At 42.1% G+C, this 14,763-nt stretch overlaps 1 protein-coding gene across 3 annotated transcripts in view; it reads left to right on the top strand.

Annotated features, from left to right (window-relative positions):
• Positions 1–1,653: 1,653 nt before the first annotated feature.
• rgl2 (ral guanine nucleotide dissociation stimulator-like 2) overlaps positions 1,654–14,763 on the top strand; it is a 28,302-nt gene continuing 15,192 nt past the window's right edge. The window contains exons 1-5 of one of the 3 annotated variants that reach the window (XM_079165194.1): positions 1,654–1,970; positions 3,989–4,155; positions 13,911–13,958; positions 14,338–14,421; positions 14,529–14,695. In XM_079165194.1, coding sequence (XP_079021320.1) covers positions 3,997–4,155; positions 13,911–13,958; positions 14,338–14,421; positions 14,529–14,695 — 458 coding nt within the window. In that variant the 5' untranslated portion in view covers positions 1,654–1,970; positions 3,989–3,996. Of the gene's footprint in view, positions 1,971–3,988; positions 4,156–11,343; positions 11,557–13,230; positions 13,332–13,910; positions 13,959–14,337; positions 14,422–14,528; positions 14,696–14,763 lie in introns of those variants that run through there. The other 2 variants (XM_079165192.1, XM_079165193.1) reach the window with 2 other exon arrangements.

Here is a 14,763-nt window from a genome sequence, read left to right on the forward strand (position 1 = left end):
TCAGTGGTGGAATAAGTATTCAGGTACTTTACTTCTTTTAAAGTAAGTTAAAGTCCTGCATGCATTATTGTCTTACAAGTAAGTAAAAGTGCTCATTATGCAGTATAATGGATTCTTCCATGGATTTTTCAATGGTGCCTTTACTGTTTAAACTGCATTTTACAGTTGTAGTTGGTCAAGACAGAGCTAAATGTAACTTTTTTAATATATACATATAAACATTGTTGGGTAATTTAATCTATAACAATGAGCCATGCTCACCCTTTTTGTGCAGAAAGGCTATTTTGCAAAGTCATTTGGGATTACGTTATAGCTGAAAAAAATAAATGTAGAGGAGTATAAAAAGTGCAATACTTGCATCTCAAGTGTAGTTGAGGAGGATTATAAAGTGGAAATACTTGATGCCTTGAGTTTAGGGTTAGAATTAGGATAAGGCTCGGTATGCAGTGATGGAAGAAGCAGTCGGACCTTTTACTTAAGAAAATGTAGTAATACCACGGTGTAAAAGTCCTGCAATCAAAATCTTGGGTAAAAGTACATAAGTATGAGCATATAAATAAAGATGAGTTAAAGTTCTCTGATCATTATGCAGAATGGCACATTTCAGATTAACATATTAAATTACAGGATTACAACTGACGTACAAATACCAGTAATTGTCTTTAATAATTTAGCACTGGTGCCTGTTTAATACTGAGTTTCGGTACCCATCCCTATATAGTTAATGTAAAAATGCAGAAACATGACGGTGCAATATGGGGGATTCCGTGGAAGAGGAGTAGCTATAAACTGCTTTTTGTAAGATAACAATAGCATATCAATTCTTAGTTTCAGGTCATTATAAAACATAGTTATGCATAATTTATTCAATTTCTACCATGTAATCCCTCTAAAGGTTGCACACTATTCCTTTAAGAAAGGTTTATCAGAGCACATTTATTCCCTCCACATGTTTCTCAACAAGGAGCCAGCTGCTAGATGCTAACGGTGCTAACAGCAGGAACAGTGCAAAGGACTGCAAACGGTGCTGACAGAGCTAACAGTGTTTACCTGACAGGGTGGTTGCTACCTTGGCGCACAAGCCTGCAATGTAACATTAAACCATACATTTAGACTGCATATAAGAAGGCCTTAAACAAATCAGAGCAACTTGGATTACTGCACATGCAGGGAGAGCAACTCATTGCTGTGCTCAGGTAGTTATTATACTTCCAATATATATTTTAAAAAAATGTTTGTTGAAATGGTAATACTCTGTATTCAAAAGTCATGAAGTTAACCTCTGGGTTCTTGGACATATAGTTATGTCACATTTAAGAATTGCTGAGGTGAGGTTAAGATGTCACAGAAAAGCGCGCGGACTGTCTGCGTGTACGTGCGCGCATGCCAATCGTGCGGAAACGCGTCTGCGCTGGGAATGTCTCCCTCTTCCGTCCCCGAAGTCACATTTACCCGGAGGGGCGTCGCACTGGAGCCGGTGTGCTGTATCACACCGTGTAGCTACCACACCGGAGAGCTGTTGCCAAAGCGCTGAGTGTACAACATACAGGAACTGCGACGTCAGAGAGAGAGAGAGAGAGAGAGAGAGAGAGAGAGAGAGAGAGAGAGAGAGAGAGAGAGAGAGAGAGAGAGAAGGGAGGAGGAGAGGGGAGGAAGAGGAGGAGGGAGTTTGCGGCTTGGGCCAAAGTGCGCTATCAGCTGCTGAAGGCTGGTCAGAGGAGCGGTGCGGGGACACCGGATAGAGAGAGAGAGAGAGAGAGAGAGAGAGAGAGAGAGAGAGAGAGAGAGAGAGAGAGAGAGAGAGAGAGAGGGTGGACGGACACTCTCTCGTCGTAGTTGACGGTGTCGGTGGTACAGATGGGCGCGACTCTCAGCTGATCCAGCAGCAACCAGCGGTCACCCCGATGCTGCCCGAAACCAGCCGACCACAGTTGGATAACCCACATCTTGCGGATGATACTTCGCTATAAGTAAGTTGAATTACCACAGAGCTTCCCTCATTTCTCTTCCTCTATTTGGTTCATTTTATCGCCTGTTTTTTTTTTTTTTTTTTAAACATTTCCACGGCCTTCGTGTCACTGAGTGACTCATGTAGGAAGCAAATGTCCCCATTTGTCACTCTATAGCAGAGTGTCGTCCCGCACAAACTTCTACAGCCTCTCTCACTGTCGGGCTTCATAATCATCATCATCGTCATTATTTACATTGTTTCAGAAGCTATCATTGGGACTGTGCATAACTTTAGCACCACCCTATGGCAGCATTTATTGAGCAGAAGAAAGAGCATTATGGGGTGTGCCTTGACTGTAACCTAGTTACAGCTGTGCAGTGTGTGTGTGTACACCTCAGTCATATGTTTGCTTTGGTCAGAGCCAGTGAATAGCAGGCATTCAGACCTCTGCATGGCCGTTTGGTCAGAGCATAAGCTGCACTGTTTATAACTTGTTTTCCCTGCAGGCCTGCACGTGTCTTCTTCTCTCTCGTGCAGACTGCAAACTGGTTTCTTTAGGCGAGATTATAATGAGCCAAGTCACCAAATTATAATAAATGAGGGTATGCAAATGTTGCGCCAATGCTACAGAGCTGCAGGAGTCCAAGACAAAAGCACAAAGGAAAGTTGGGGTGTGCCAGCACATTTTCATATGTCATTTGAGGGCTTTTACAGCCCCTGCTCTTTCTCAGCCGGTGCTGTGAGAGTCGACAGGGGGTCCTCGAAGGAAATTTTCACCGAGGTTGGAACCGTCAGCGGCAGGCTCTTTAGGGGATTGATTCTGTGGCCTTCCAGTCACAGCAGCCACCTGACGGCCATTCTGCACGGTTTGCTAGCAAGAAAAGTGGGGAAAAAAATAGCCTAATGCACTACCTGCACATGGGAGTGTGAGAATCCATGGAGCTCATCTCCATAGCGCTTGTATCAACCTCCCCATCTCTCTCTCTCTCTCTCTCCTGCGCCTCTCTTCCTGCCACAGTGTTTACTAGATGTCTATCTTCATGGCAAGCCAAATACCAAAGCAGGGAAAGGGAAATGGAAGGAGGGGTTTCAATGCAAATCCTGACCTGCGGTGGAGCACAACGAATGTGTTAAACAAATTGACCGCGAAATGGCCTTCAAGCTGCCATTAACTTACAGTAGTGTGTTACTTTCATTTAAACATGTCTGGGAACCTGCACCTCAAAGGTCACTGTGTTGTTTTTTAACAAGTCAAACTCTTGCATTGAATCGCACCCAGCAATACATTTATTGGCATGTATTTTTGTTCTAATTAGGCTGTAACGTGATCAAAAGAAGTTCAGTCCGTTCACGGTATCTACTTCTCAAAGTTTAAAAGTGTGTCCACTAGGATGAGTTGATTCATACAGTACCTTTCAACAACAAGGCGATTCAAAGTGCTTTACATAAAAGACATTCAGCATATCAGCTTCAGATAAACTTTTGAACACAATATTGCACAGAACGAGGCCTGTGGATTTCATCCACCATCACTGGCATTGAGAGGGATCTCTTTATTGTCACAGTGAACAAGAGGTATGATTATAGCAAGCGAAACCGGTTTCAATGTTCATTTGGGCACCTGATTGTTGGTTTAAGACAGACCTATCCCTGAAGACTAGATATAAATCAGACAATGGGTGATATAAGAAGACATAAATAGCACTCATGGAAGAGTCTAATAAAATAGAAGATTATAATTAGCTGTGATGTAATAGTTACAGGTATGGAGTGCTATAAAAACAGAAGCTCTCCATGTTTAGATTTTGACCCGGTGGCTCATAATGTACAGTAGCAGCACATCAAACATATATTCTGGTACCTAAACCAGTGAGTTACAGACAAATAGTCATTTTAAATGTATGATTTTAACAGACAGGAAGCCAGTGCTCTCCTGTTCTTACTTATAGTACACAGTATAATAAGCTTACTTAATGAACATGTCACTTATCTAATACCAACAAAGTCTCAAAACAATGTCCTCCCTGTCCGTTGCAGCTGGCACCATGCTCCCCCGTAACATGCACACGAGAACAGGTGGCTATGACCTGCCGGGGGTGGAGTCAAGCGACGTGCCTCTCATTGGCTACCGGCCCTTACAGCCTGACACCCCGAGCAGCCAATCACGGAGGGGGAGCGGCGTTGACGAATTGGAAACTTCACAGGTGAGTGTTTCTCCTTTCGCCTCATTGAAACACATCCGTCATTTTGTCACTTGCGCGCGATGCAGAGAGTGATATGAAGTTGATTTCTCTTGGCTGTTGTTCTGTAAAGTCTTCAGGGTGTGCTGCACACTTTTATTAGTTTTTTTTCCTTGTGTTCAAACAATAAAGCGATGTTGGCGGAGCCGAGAGGGGATTAGGAGAACTCTTCGTTTGTCACGACGCTCCTGATCGACACAGCTAACAGCTAATAGGACAGAGCTGAGCTCAGCTACCAGTTTCTTAAATAAACAGCAGATGCGGTCGGCTGGTTTCCAGAAAAAAACCCTGAGGAAATGAAGTCAGTGTCATACAGACAGAAAGAGAGTGTGTTTTGGTTTCGTGCTTTTCCACCAGGGCCGCCTAAATTATTTTCCATAAACTGAATGAATTCCTCTTTCTACTTTGTTTTATGACCAAATATCTGCCAAACTAATCACAATCCCATCAACTTTGGCTGAACTCTATGTTCAGTGCTAATTGGCAAATGTTAGCATGCTAACGTGCTAAACTAAGATAGTGAACATGGTAAACATTACACCTGCTTAGCATCAGGGTGTTTGCATTGTCACTGTAAGCATGTTAGCATGTTAATGTTAGCATTTAGCTCAAAGCACCACTGTCACCAAGTGCCACCAGTAAGGAACTAAAAATACTAACACTGGGAAAGAGACGTCAGTAGCTCAGCGGATAATTTATATTGAGGTCAATCACCTTTCTTAAGTATCTGTTATTTCAATCATTAGGTCCTAAAAGTTGTAAAATGCACTAGTGGTCAAGCGAGCAGCCTGGAGGCAAACTTAAAGGAAACGCTAGTGCGCTCGCTCTATGGGCCCAATGTATGTGGAAGATCGCCGGAGGATCTTTGTATTTTATACTCGGAAGTCAAACTGTATTTGCTTTATGCAGAACTGACCAACTTTCATAGGAATGAACGGGGCGCCACCTTCAAGGCTGTATCCAGTTCTCATCCATGGGCTCAGCATTGCCGTAGAGCCCTGAGTCTTGTTTAAATGTAATGTATTTTTAAAGATAAACTTCTCAACAGTTTGTCACTGAAATGCATTGAGTCCAGGATCACATCTGTAATATGGACTTAGGTTGAACTAAAGCTGAGGAAGTTAAAAGGTTCATGGTACACGTGGATTTCCCACGGTCTTTCACCTCTGTTAATGTTTAGTGACTTGATAGTGAGGTTCGTTGATTCATATCAGAAGCTCCTCACATGGTTGAACTTCACACACAGTTGGAGTGTTGTTTTGAGGAGTCGTAGAAGTATTCAGTCTTATTTTTTGATATATCTACACATGAGGGCAGGATTATTTCTCTCTTGGACAAAAAGTTAAACCTCAACAATAGCGATAAATAGTAATAAAACATGTTTCCTGGGTCATGATGACCTACTGACCAACCCTTTTGCCCCGACCACACATGACCTGCTGATGGCTTTTTTGGTTTTGCTTTACAAGAAACAGCTAAAAATGAAGTCGCGCTGACTCTCTCTCTCCGAATGAGCCGACTTCCTCCGTGCTCACGTGGTGGCAGCTGGACCTCGCATTCAATTATTTATGGTGCGGTTTGGCCGGTCGATGTGGTGTACACCTGCTCTGTCCATAAACAGTATCCAGTATCACAGGCCGTCTCCAAGGACAGTCTGTCTAGTGGAATCCAATACGGCCACTTGCTGATTCTTTAATGAGGGAAACTTGGACGTGTGAGTCAGAATGCATGAAGTGAAACCGTCGAGTGAACAACGAAGCTTCTGGGTGAAAGAAACCACGTTTGTTTTCAGGTTGAGTTTAATTGATTGAGGTGAAAGTCAAGCCTGAAACATGTACGATTAATACAGATAATGGATATTGATGTGATTTTCTTTGCATTTTTTCTTACTCTGTGGTGTATTTTTCTGCTACTAAAGGTGCGTAAAGATTTCAAAGAACATAATATTTGTAATGCATTTATAAAAGATGTAATAGCTGTTATTAAGTAATTATTTTCTCTTAACTCACTGCAAGAAATTCATCACAGAGAAGGCAGGAAAACATTTCTATACAGCCTCAATAGACCAGAATGCAAATACAGCTACAAGAGGCCCAGCTGTTGTGAAATTATTCCTTCAGTGGGCTCATATTTCATGAAAAGAGTCCATTTGTATGATTCACTGATTTCAACGATGGTAAATCTGAATATGACAGCATACAATGACTTAGATAAGAGTTTGCTTCCATACTGTGGCAGCAGTTCAAAAAAGATCCTTACCTGTTTTATAATGGCAATGACCCCCCGCACAAAGCCAGGTCAATGAAGAAATGTTTTTTTCCCATTTTGATGGGGAAGCATTTGACTGGCCTGCACAAAACCCTGACCTCAACCCCATCCAATTATCCGGAGCACCGACTGTGAGGATGCAGGTTGTGCTAGAAAATAACTAGTTTGTGAAATGTGTTGTTTGACCATGTTGGAAGGTGAAAGTGTTATTTCGAACGGTCACGCTTGAAGGCTCGGTGAAGAGCTGGCCTTGAGAGGAGGGAGACGTGCTATCATTTCAAAAGGGGAATAACGGAGCCCATCTTTAAACCGTCTTTCCTGGAAGTCTTTCATCGCGTTTTACTTGGTTGCACACATTTAAAGTGATAGAAATAGTTGTGTCAAGAATGAACCAATGAGCTTGTGACGAAAGTTCAAGGTAAGAAGGTCGGATTGTCGGTTTCGGTGAGTTACAGAAATTGAAACAGCCCCCTCAACACATTCACAGCCCAAAAGTGTCAAATACCACAGCTTGATCAGTGGCTCTTAAATTATAACGCTCTATGTAACCTTCTAGAGTCAGTTTTGGACGCGTCAGTTACTAAACTTCCGTATTCACAGGAAGTTAGGTGTAGGTTGACGTTAACTTGAACGACTCACTTCGACCAGTGAGGGACAAATGACTCCTGTGACTAACTATTGACTTTTATTTTATTTTCACACGAGACACGAACAGCGGTTTCCTGCTAGAAAGTCCTGCGTTTGTTTGAACCCTCCTGCCGGCCCTGCATGGACTATTTCACAATTACTATCGTATTTTAGTTGCTCTGAGCTTTCAATAAAGACTGGAGTTATTTGCCCGCCGGGTACGTTGCGTACGCACGCTAAAGAGTTCCTCTGTGCATCGAGGAGAACTGACCAAGCTGAAAGGTATTTCACTCATTGGGGGTGAGAACAGGTTGGCCCCTTAATTGTGACATTGGAAAAGGTTTATTACGAGGAGGTTTCTCAAGCTATTGAGTACACTGGCGCCTTGAGCCAGGCTTTATCGCCCAACATCAGTGACACTAATGTTCTGAATGGGCGCAAATCCCTGCAGCCAGGTTCCAATATCTGGTGGAAATCATGAGACAAGAAGAGTAGAGATGGTTATAACAGCAAATGAATGCCTATGGTTTTGGAATACTGTTCATGTGTGGGTGTGATGTTTGGGTTTCCACAGATGCTGGCTGGCTAGTTAACTACTGTATGTACCCATAAACCCACTTTCGACTAACAAGTTAACACCTGTTATCTCGACATTTTAGTGGAAACCTCTCACTGAAGTGAATCAGAGGAGACAGGTCAAGGCAAAGTGTGCACACTGAAAAAGCCAACTATTCCCAACAAATTAACTTGCAGAACATCACAGACTGATGATATCTATCAGCGTAATCACATCCAAGGAAGGATTTTCTTCCTTTAAGGGGAATAGAACAGCTTTGACCTGAATGCCCCAGAGTCTTACTTAAAAGAGAGTAGATAACGGGCACCGAGGGATACATAGATGAAAGCGTGAGAAGAGGAGCAGGGAGAAAGATAGGAAGGAAGGGGTCGGGGCTGTGGACCACTCAAAAAACAAAACAATGGTTATCTTTAACAAAAAGCTTCAGAAGATGTATTCATGACCCCCTGTTCTGTGGAAAGACTTGTGTAGGGTTGTAACGGTGTGTGTATTTGTTCAAAGTCAAAGCTTCTCTGCAAAGCTGAAGCCCGGCGATATGGATTTATTTAAGGAAAAAGGTTGGAACTGGTTGTTTTTTGAGAGCGGAGGGGGCGAAAATGGAGAGTCGGCTTCCTGCTTCTCTGGTGCCGTCCAATAGCTGACGTAGTTGTTCAAGAGGAGAGGTTGACACAGCCTTCGGCTTGTGATGGAAGGAGAGAGGAAGAAAAATAGCTTCGCAACACAACAGCATGTCCTGCTTCCTGTGTTTGTCTACACTCATTATGTACTTCCTGCATGCAGCGGGGGGGGGGGGGGGACTTTATGAAAAAGGAGAGCTGAAGGTCCTGAGAGAAGATCCCATCTTTGAAAAGAACATAAACAAAGTGTCACATATAGCAACAACAATGGTATATGGGACAAAATCAACTTATAAAAAACAATAAATAGAACTTGAAAAATAGCAAAATAACAGCTGCAGGGTCCTTTTTTATGTACCGTCTATCAACTCGTGCCACCCACCACAGTGGCCTATAATCATGATGCTTATCCACCAGCCTATGAGGCAGCTGAACTCCAAATTACACACTCATCTATGACACAGAAAAAGGCTGGTACCTCTGACCCAGATTCAGCCTGGTTTCAGAAGGAAAACTCAAGGGAATATACTTTTATCTGGAGTATCTCAATATACCAGCTCTGTCTGGAATAAGGAAACAGAGCAGAGGGAGAGTTTTATTCGTGTCTGTGATGAAGTGCTAAAGGCCAGATGATCAGTGAGCGCTTTAAAGGTGCAATGTGTAGTGATTGTCCACCTCCTCCCCGTCCTCGGTCGGTCTACTCTTTGGTCCATACAATTCAGGTTTACAGTCATCAGTTACTTTAAATAAAGTCAAAAAAACAACCACATCAAAAGCATATATTGACACCATTTTGAATGTTTTTGGGCACTGTTGTGTTGTCATTAGTTGCACTAAAGATGTGTTTTTGCGAAGTAGCCAATGTTAAATTAGCATTTTCAGCATTAAACCTAATTTCTTTATTCACCGCCTAATGATAGGTGGTGTCAGACTTTGTAAATGTTTTAAGTCATAATTAATACTGTTTACTTTGCGTATAGTCTGGCTTTTTAGGATAACTAATGTTCAGTAGCAGACTTATGATGCCACACACTGCCTGTGGAGTAGTTTTTCAGACATCTTTCTTTGATGATTTTTAGACATAGTATATAGTTTTTGTCCATATTTTTTACACTTTTGTTTTTTCTGGAAACACTCTCGTCCAAATGTTACAGTTTCTGTAAGCATCTATTCATGTGGGGGAGCTGAACTTAGAAAAAAATAAAGTGCTGCAGGACTGACCCAGAAATAAGCATTTTTGTACTTACGGTTCCCTTTTCTCAAAGTCAACGGGTTTTTGGTTAGCTGCCTGAAATAAGGTCCGTGGTTAACACAAACTGAAGTGATTTAAAAGTTTTGTACTATGATATAAAATGTCAGTAAACCCCCCTCTGGTGGATTTTCTTTTTTTTTTGTCGTCCAATGGAAAAATCCCATTGGCTTTTTGTTGAGGGAACCGATGCGATGCTAACATCTGGGGCTGGGCTACAAAAACACGTCATCCCTGCAGCACTCTATAGACTCTTTTCACAGCAGCCATTTTGACATGTCACTGCAGGACAAACACAGGTGTAATCAATACCATTAATTATGACCCTGTTCCATTTAAGTGGGTCAGGGTCCTGGTATTGTGCCTGCTGCCTCACTGGACTGACTGTGACACACTAATTAGAATCGGACCATCATTAATTTGATCAATGACACTTGTGTTTACCCTGCTATGACATGTGAAAATGGCTGCTGTGAAAAGGGTCTGTTGAAGCTGCACTAATCTATATTTTTATATGAGCAATGGGTCGAACGACAACATGTAATGTGAAAGGTGACGCTCGTAGTGACAAACCTGCAGAGAATTATCACCCAACTTCCTTTCAGCTCCACCGAGCATTTTAGCATCTTTTAGCTCATTACTTTAGTTTTAGCAACTTTGCTGTTTTAGACGTCCCATGTTTTCATGATCCTTGTTTCCCTTGTAGGTTTTAGCAGACAAAAACTCTTCAACAGCCGCACTACAATACAGACAGATGAAGTTATCGACTAGCTGGTGAACATAGTTAGCGGTTAGCGTTAGCGTAGACAAAAACAGAGCTGAAATGAGAGTAAATATTAGACTTAATGTAACCAGGTAGACAAAAACATAACTCCAAAAGAATGCTAATGCTAAGCTAATGTGTGTCTGCTGGATACTATATTATGTTAGCTGACACACTAATAAGCTAACTACCCTCCACACACACACACACACAGCTTTGACAGTCTCCACTTAGTTAACATGGCTTCACTCTGCGATGTCATTAGCCCCTTAAATACACACAGCTTGCTTCCTGGTTCAGAGGCCGTCTGAACATTTATTACTTCTCGTTACAAGAATACAGGCCTCTTACTGCTCAAACAGCATGTCAGGCTTTTGGAGTGAAAACTACAGTATGAAGGCGGTCCAACGATCTATCTGTAATTCGATGGCGGCCCCGCTCAGTCAGTTGTTGTTTTACTGAAATGTTGTATTGAACAGGATACTCTGTCAAACGGGTTTATCTGTAGGGGAAGGCTATCTAGAAAGACAAAGAGAGAGAGAGAGAGAGAGAGAGAGAGAGAGAGAGAGAGAGAGAGAGAGAGAGAGAGAGAGAGAGAGAGAGAGAGAGAGAGAGAGAGGAGGGGAGAGATTTAAAGAGAGGGGGTATTGTTCTCGAAATAGCTTCAGGGCTTTGTCTCAGTGTGTGTGTGTGTGTGTGTGTGTGTGTGTGTGTGTGTGTGTGTGTGTGTGTGTGTGTGTGTGTGTGTGTGCGTGTGTGTGTGTGTACATGCATGTGTGTGTGTGTGTGTGTGCATGTGCAGGCAAGTGCCCATGCATGTGTCTACTGACGAAGGTCTGCATTTGTGTGAGCTGCATCTGACTGTGTAAAAAGCAACTCACTGAAAATGAGTGTTGTGCTATCTACACCAACATATGTGTGTGTGAGAGTGTGTGTGTGTGAGTGTGTGTGTGTGTGTGTATGTGTGTGTGTGTATAATGGGTGTGCCCAGGTGATGCATGCTCGCGGGGGCCGGACTTAGCTCCTGCTTCAGGTTTGTCTTTGTGATATAGAGCCAGAAGACGTTGAGAGGCAAACAGTGAAGAGATAAACACACAGATCTAGGTCAACAGAGGGAAACAACCGTCGGTCAAGTATAGAAAGAGAGGGAGAGAGAGAAAAGAGGGAGCAACAGATGAGAGACAATGGAGAAAATGCGACCGTAATCTCGAAGATTTCCAGGAAGTTTAGGGATTGCTACCTGTCTGGACTTGCAGTGAGAAAGGTAACTTGCGTGACCATTTTTTTTTCCCCTTCTTTTTGTGTGTGCGTGTGCTCGGGGGGGATTTCATGGGAAAGATAGAGTTGCATACAGATTTGCGTAGACGCAAGCTGAGATGCCAGGTAGAATAACAGGTTTGATGCACAGACAATTCAGGGCAGCAGGATCCGCTTTGAATGCAAGAAGCGCCCGCTTGGAGCGTTGACCTTCGATCAAGTCAGGCCATGGTAATTTGAAAAGAGGCTAATAGAGGCTAACATAATGCTTATTGCAGCTTAATTACATCACGGGTCGATCAGAGGGGAGAGCAGAATTCAGGCCCTTTTACTGTTCGTATGAATCTGTTTCTTGGCTCGTATGTGACTTTGAATTTGCATATGAAAAAGCTCACAAGTCAGCACATGCAAAATCAATGACAATACAAGGCATGTTATTAGTTTATCTTTTAGAATAAATATATAAGATGTTGTGTTTTTGGGGTTGTATTTGCCTTGTTTCCAAGGTGTCGCTCATGTTTTTTGTAGATCAAAACAAACCGTGTCCCACATTACCTGGAGATTCTGCCAGCCCGGGTGAATTCACACGGTGTGTTGCTCATGCATTTTTTATGACGGAAAAAGTCACAGTTTGCGAAAGCGTCAGTGTCATGGGGGCAAGAGTAAAGTGATATCGTATCGATGTGTTACTAACTTGTATCATTGAGATTTGGATGTAAACAAAAGGCTCAGCCCCACCCACGACCGACAATTCACAACACAAGACTCTCGCACTGACATTGGTTACTGTGATAACTAACACAAGACAACAGGTAGATCTGAGTTATTAATATTAATGTAAATATTTGTTTGTATGAGTAAAACATGCCCATCTCAGCTGAGAAACACTAAATACAGAGTTTCTGAAGCTTCAACATTTTTTAAAATATGCATCAATATGTAAGCATTATTCTGCTGTTGTAGCTGGTTGAGTTGGAGATTGTTTAAACTAGTTTATATACCGTTAGGTCGCTTATTTCAGTGGTTCACAAAGGGACACAAGATAAATCTGAGGGGTCATGAGGCGATTACTCGGAGAGGAAATAAGTAAAAACACAATTCTCCGACAGAAATTTGGGATTTCTATCTTTTCTTTTGCATAATTTCACCTCTTTAGGTCTCAAACGATACTGAATGTCTCTGGTAGAACAACTCATACACGTCTGAAACATGACAACAGGCCTCAACTACACACTGTTGTTTGTTTTGTAAGAGGTTACCAGCCATACAGCTTTAGGGACCACTGGTTTACTCTTGAACTAAATGTTGTACATTATAAACCTATTATGTGCTAATTTTAAAGTCTTTAAAGTAACTAATTAGTAAAAAGTACAATAGTTGCCTCTGAATTGTAGTGAAGTAGAAATATAAAGTTGTATAGAATGGAAAGTACTTAACTACAGCACTTGAGTTCATATATTAACTAGCACTGGGCTTTAAAGACATACGAAATGTGTGCCTTAAGCACTTTTGTCGCTCTTATCTGTGTGGCTGTCTTGACATTATTCAAATGTTCTCTGCAGTGCCGCTGTACGGCTCACACTTCTTCTTACTATTAAAGTGCTATGAGTCATCTGCTGTCTGCGATATGACTTGGGCTGCAAGGATCCTGCTATCCCACAACCGTGTGTGGCAATATGTTGCTGTTGATAAGACCGAGCAACTAATGCTGCCAAGACAAACTCGTATTCATTGATTGGACTTCTCCGCAAGCGGTTCAAGTGGTTTTAAGGCCGCTGAAAGGTTTGATTTTAAACAACACTCGTTATTAATGAGCACCCATTTCTCTTCTTCTTTATGGAGCCGGGCCTTTATTGAGCTTTGCTTATTTATCTGTCTGTTACCTTTTTAGTCTGGCTTTTAATTCAGCTTTATTTATGTGTATTTCTAATTATTTATTGTATTTTACCTTTTTAGTTTGGCTTTTTGTATTTCAAGTCCTACCTCTAGTGTTTCCTCACCGTGAATTGAAGATATTTATGCTATCATTTCCTCAGTTTGTTGTTGTTGTTTTGGGTTTTTTTGGCCTGCTGTTATTATAGAATGTTTAATTATAGAATGTTTAAGTTTTTTGTGTGGATGTGGAAAAGTGAGCCTGATTGATTGATTAAAAAACAAAAATGATGTCCAAAATTATCTCCAAGTTTTTCACTTTCTGTTGTAAAATAACGTATTTTCGTTCTTTCTGCGTCGTTGTTTTGTGTGGTTCATCAAATGAAACAAGCTAAAGAGAGTGTGTACGATGTGTTGCTTTACTGTTGATTCCCTCATTTGGTGCAACGCTCTTTTCTAATAAGATGTTGTTTGGTTCTCCATCTTCAGGCAGAGCCCTCACCAATGAAGACCACCTGGTACTGTCCTCTAGAACTGGTGAGGCCCGAGTGTGCTGCACACATTGTAACATGAATGGGATAATGTGCCTGTGAGCCAGTTCAAGTATAGAATAGGGTAACTGTGTCAGGGACTTTCCCCGAGGCTAAAACGGGATCGTTAGAGCTCCATGTAGCGTGAGAAATGAGCAGCTTGATTTTATGTCTTTTTCTTTTCCGTGGACACGGGGTCCCTACTAAAACAGATAATACCTCTATCTTTTTAATGAGACCATTTATTGCTGCAAGTCTGTTTCATTCAGTGAAAGGACAAGGTTAGATTAGGAGTAAAAAAAAAAATGAGCATTTTATTTTGATTGTCATGTATTCTTTGCAACACTTTTGCAGCCGTTAATGTGGTTTGTCTCTGCTTTACTCAGTCCACTGTGGTGGAGGAACAGGATGATGGAGTGATCTACACAGTGGTGGTCAAACAGCAGCATGGTACCCCCAGTAGTCTCATGGTAAGTCATGTGTGACTGACTGGACGCACAGTAAAAAAAAAAAAAAAAGGGCCTCCTATTTGCAGTAACATGTAACTTCCTTTCTTTTCCTTCCTGTCTTGCTCCAGCCGGCGGTTTCTCGCTCCCAGTGTGTGAAAGCGGGGACGGAGGAGAAGCTGGTGCTCCACCTCCTCCACTCCTTTTCTATGGGAGAGTCCTCCTTCATCACCATCTTCCTCTCCACCTATCGATCCTTCACCTCCACGGGCAGAGTGCTGGACATCCTCACTGACAGGTTGGAGAGGTTTTTGTTTTTTTCAAATCTCTGATCCAGGACGATGAAGTTTGTTGTTTTTGATTTTT

This window comes from Pholis gunnellus (assembly GCF_910591455.1).
Source record: "Pholis gunnellus genome assembly, chromosome: 8".
NCBI lineage: Eukaryota > Metazoa > Chordata > Actinopteri > Perciformes > Pholidae > Pholis > Pholis gunnellus.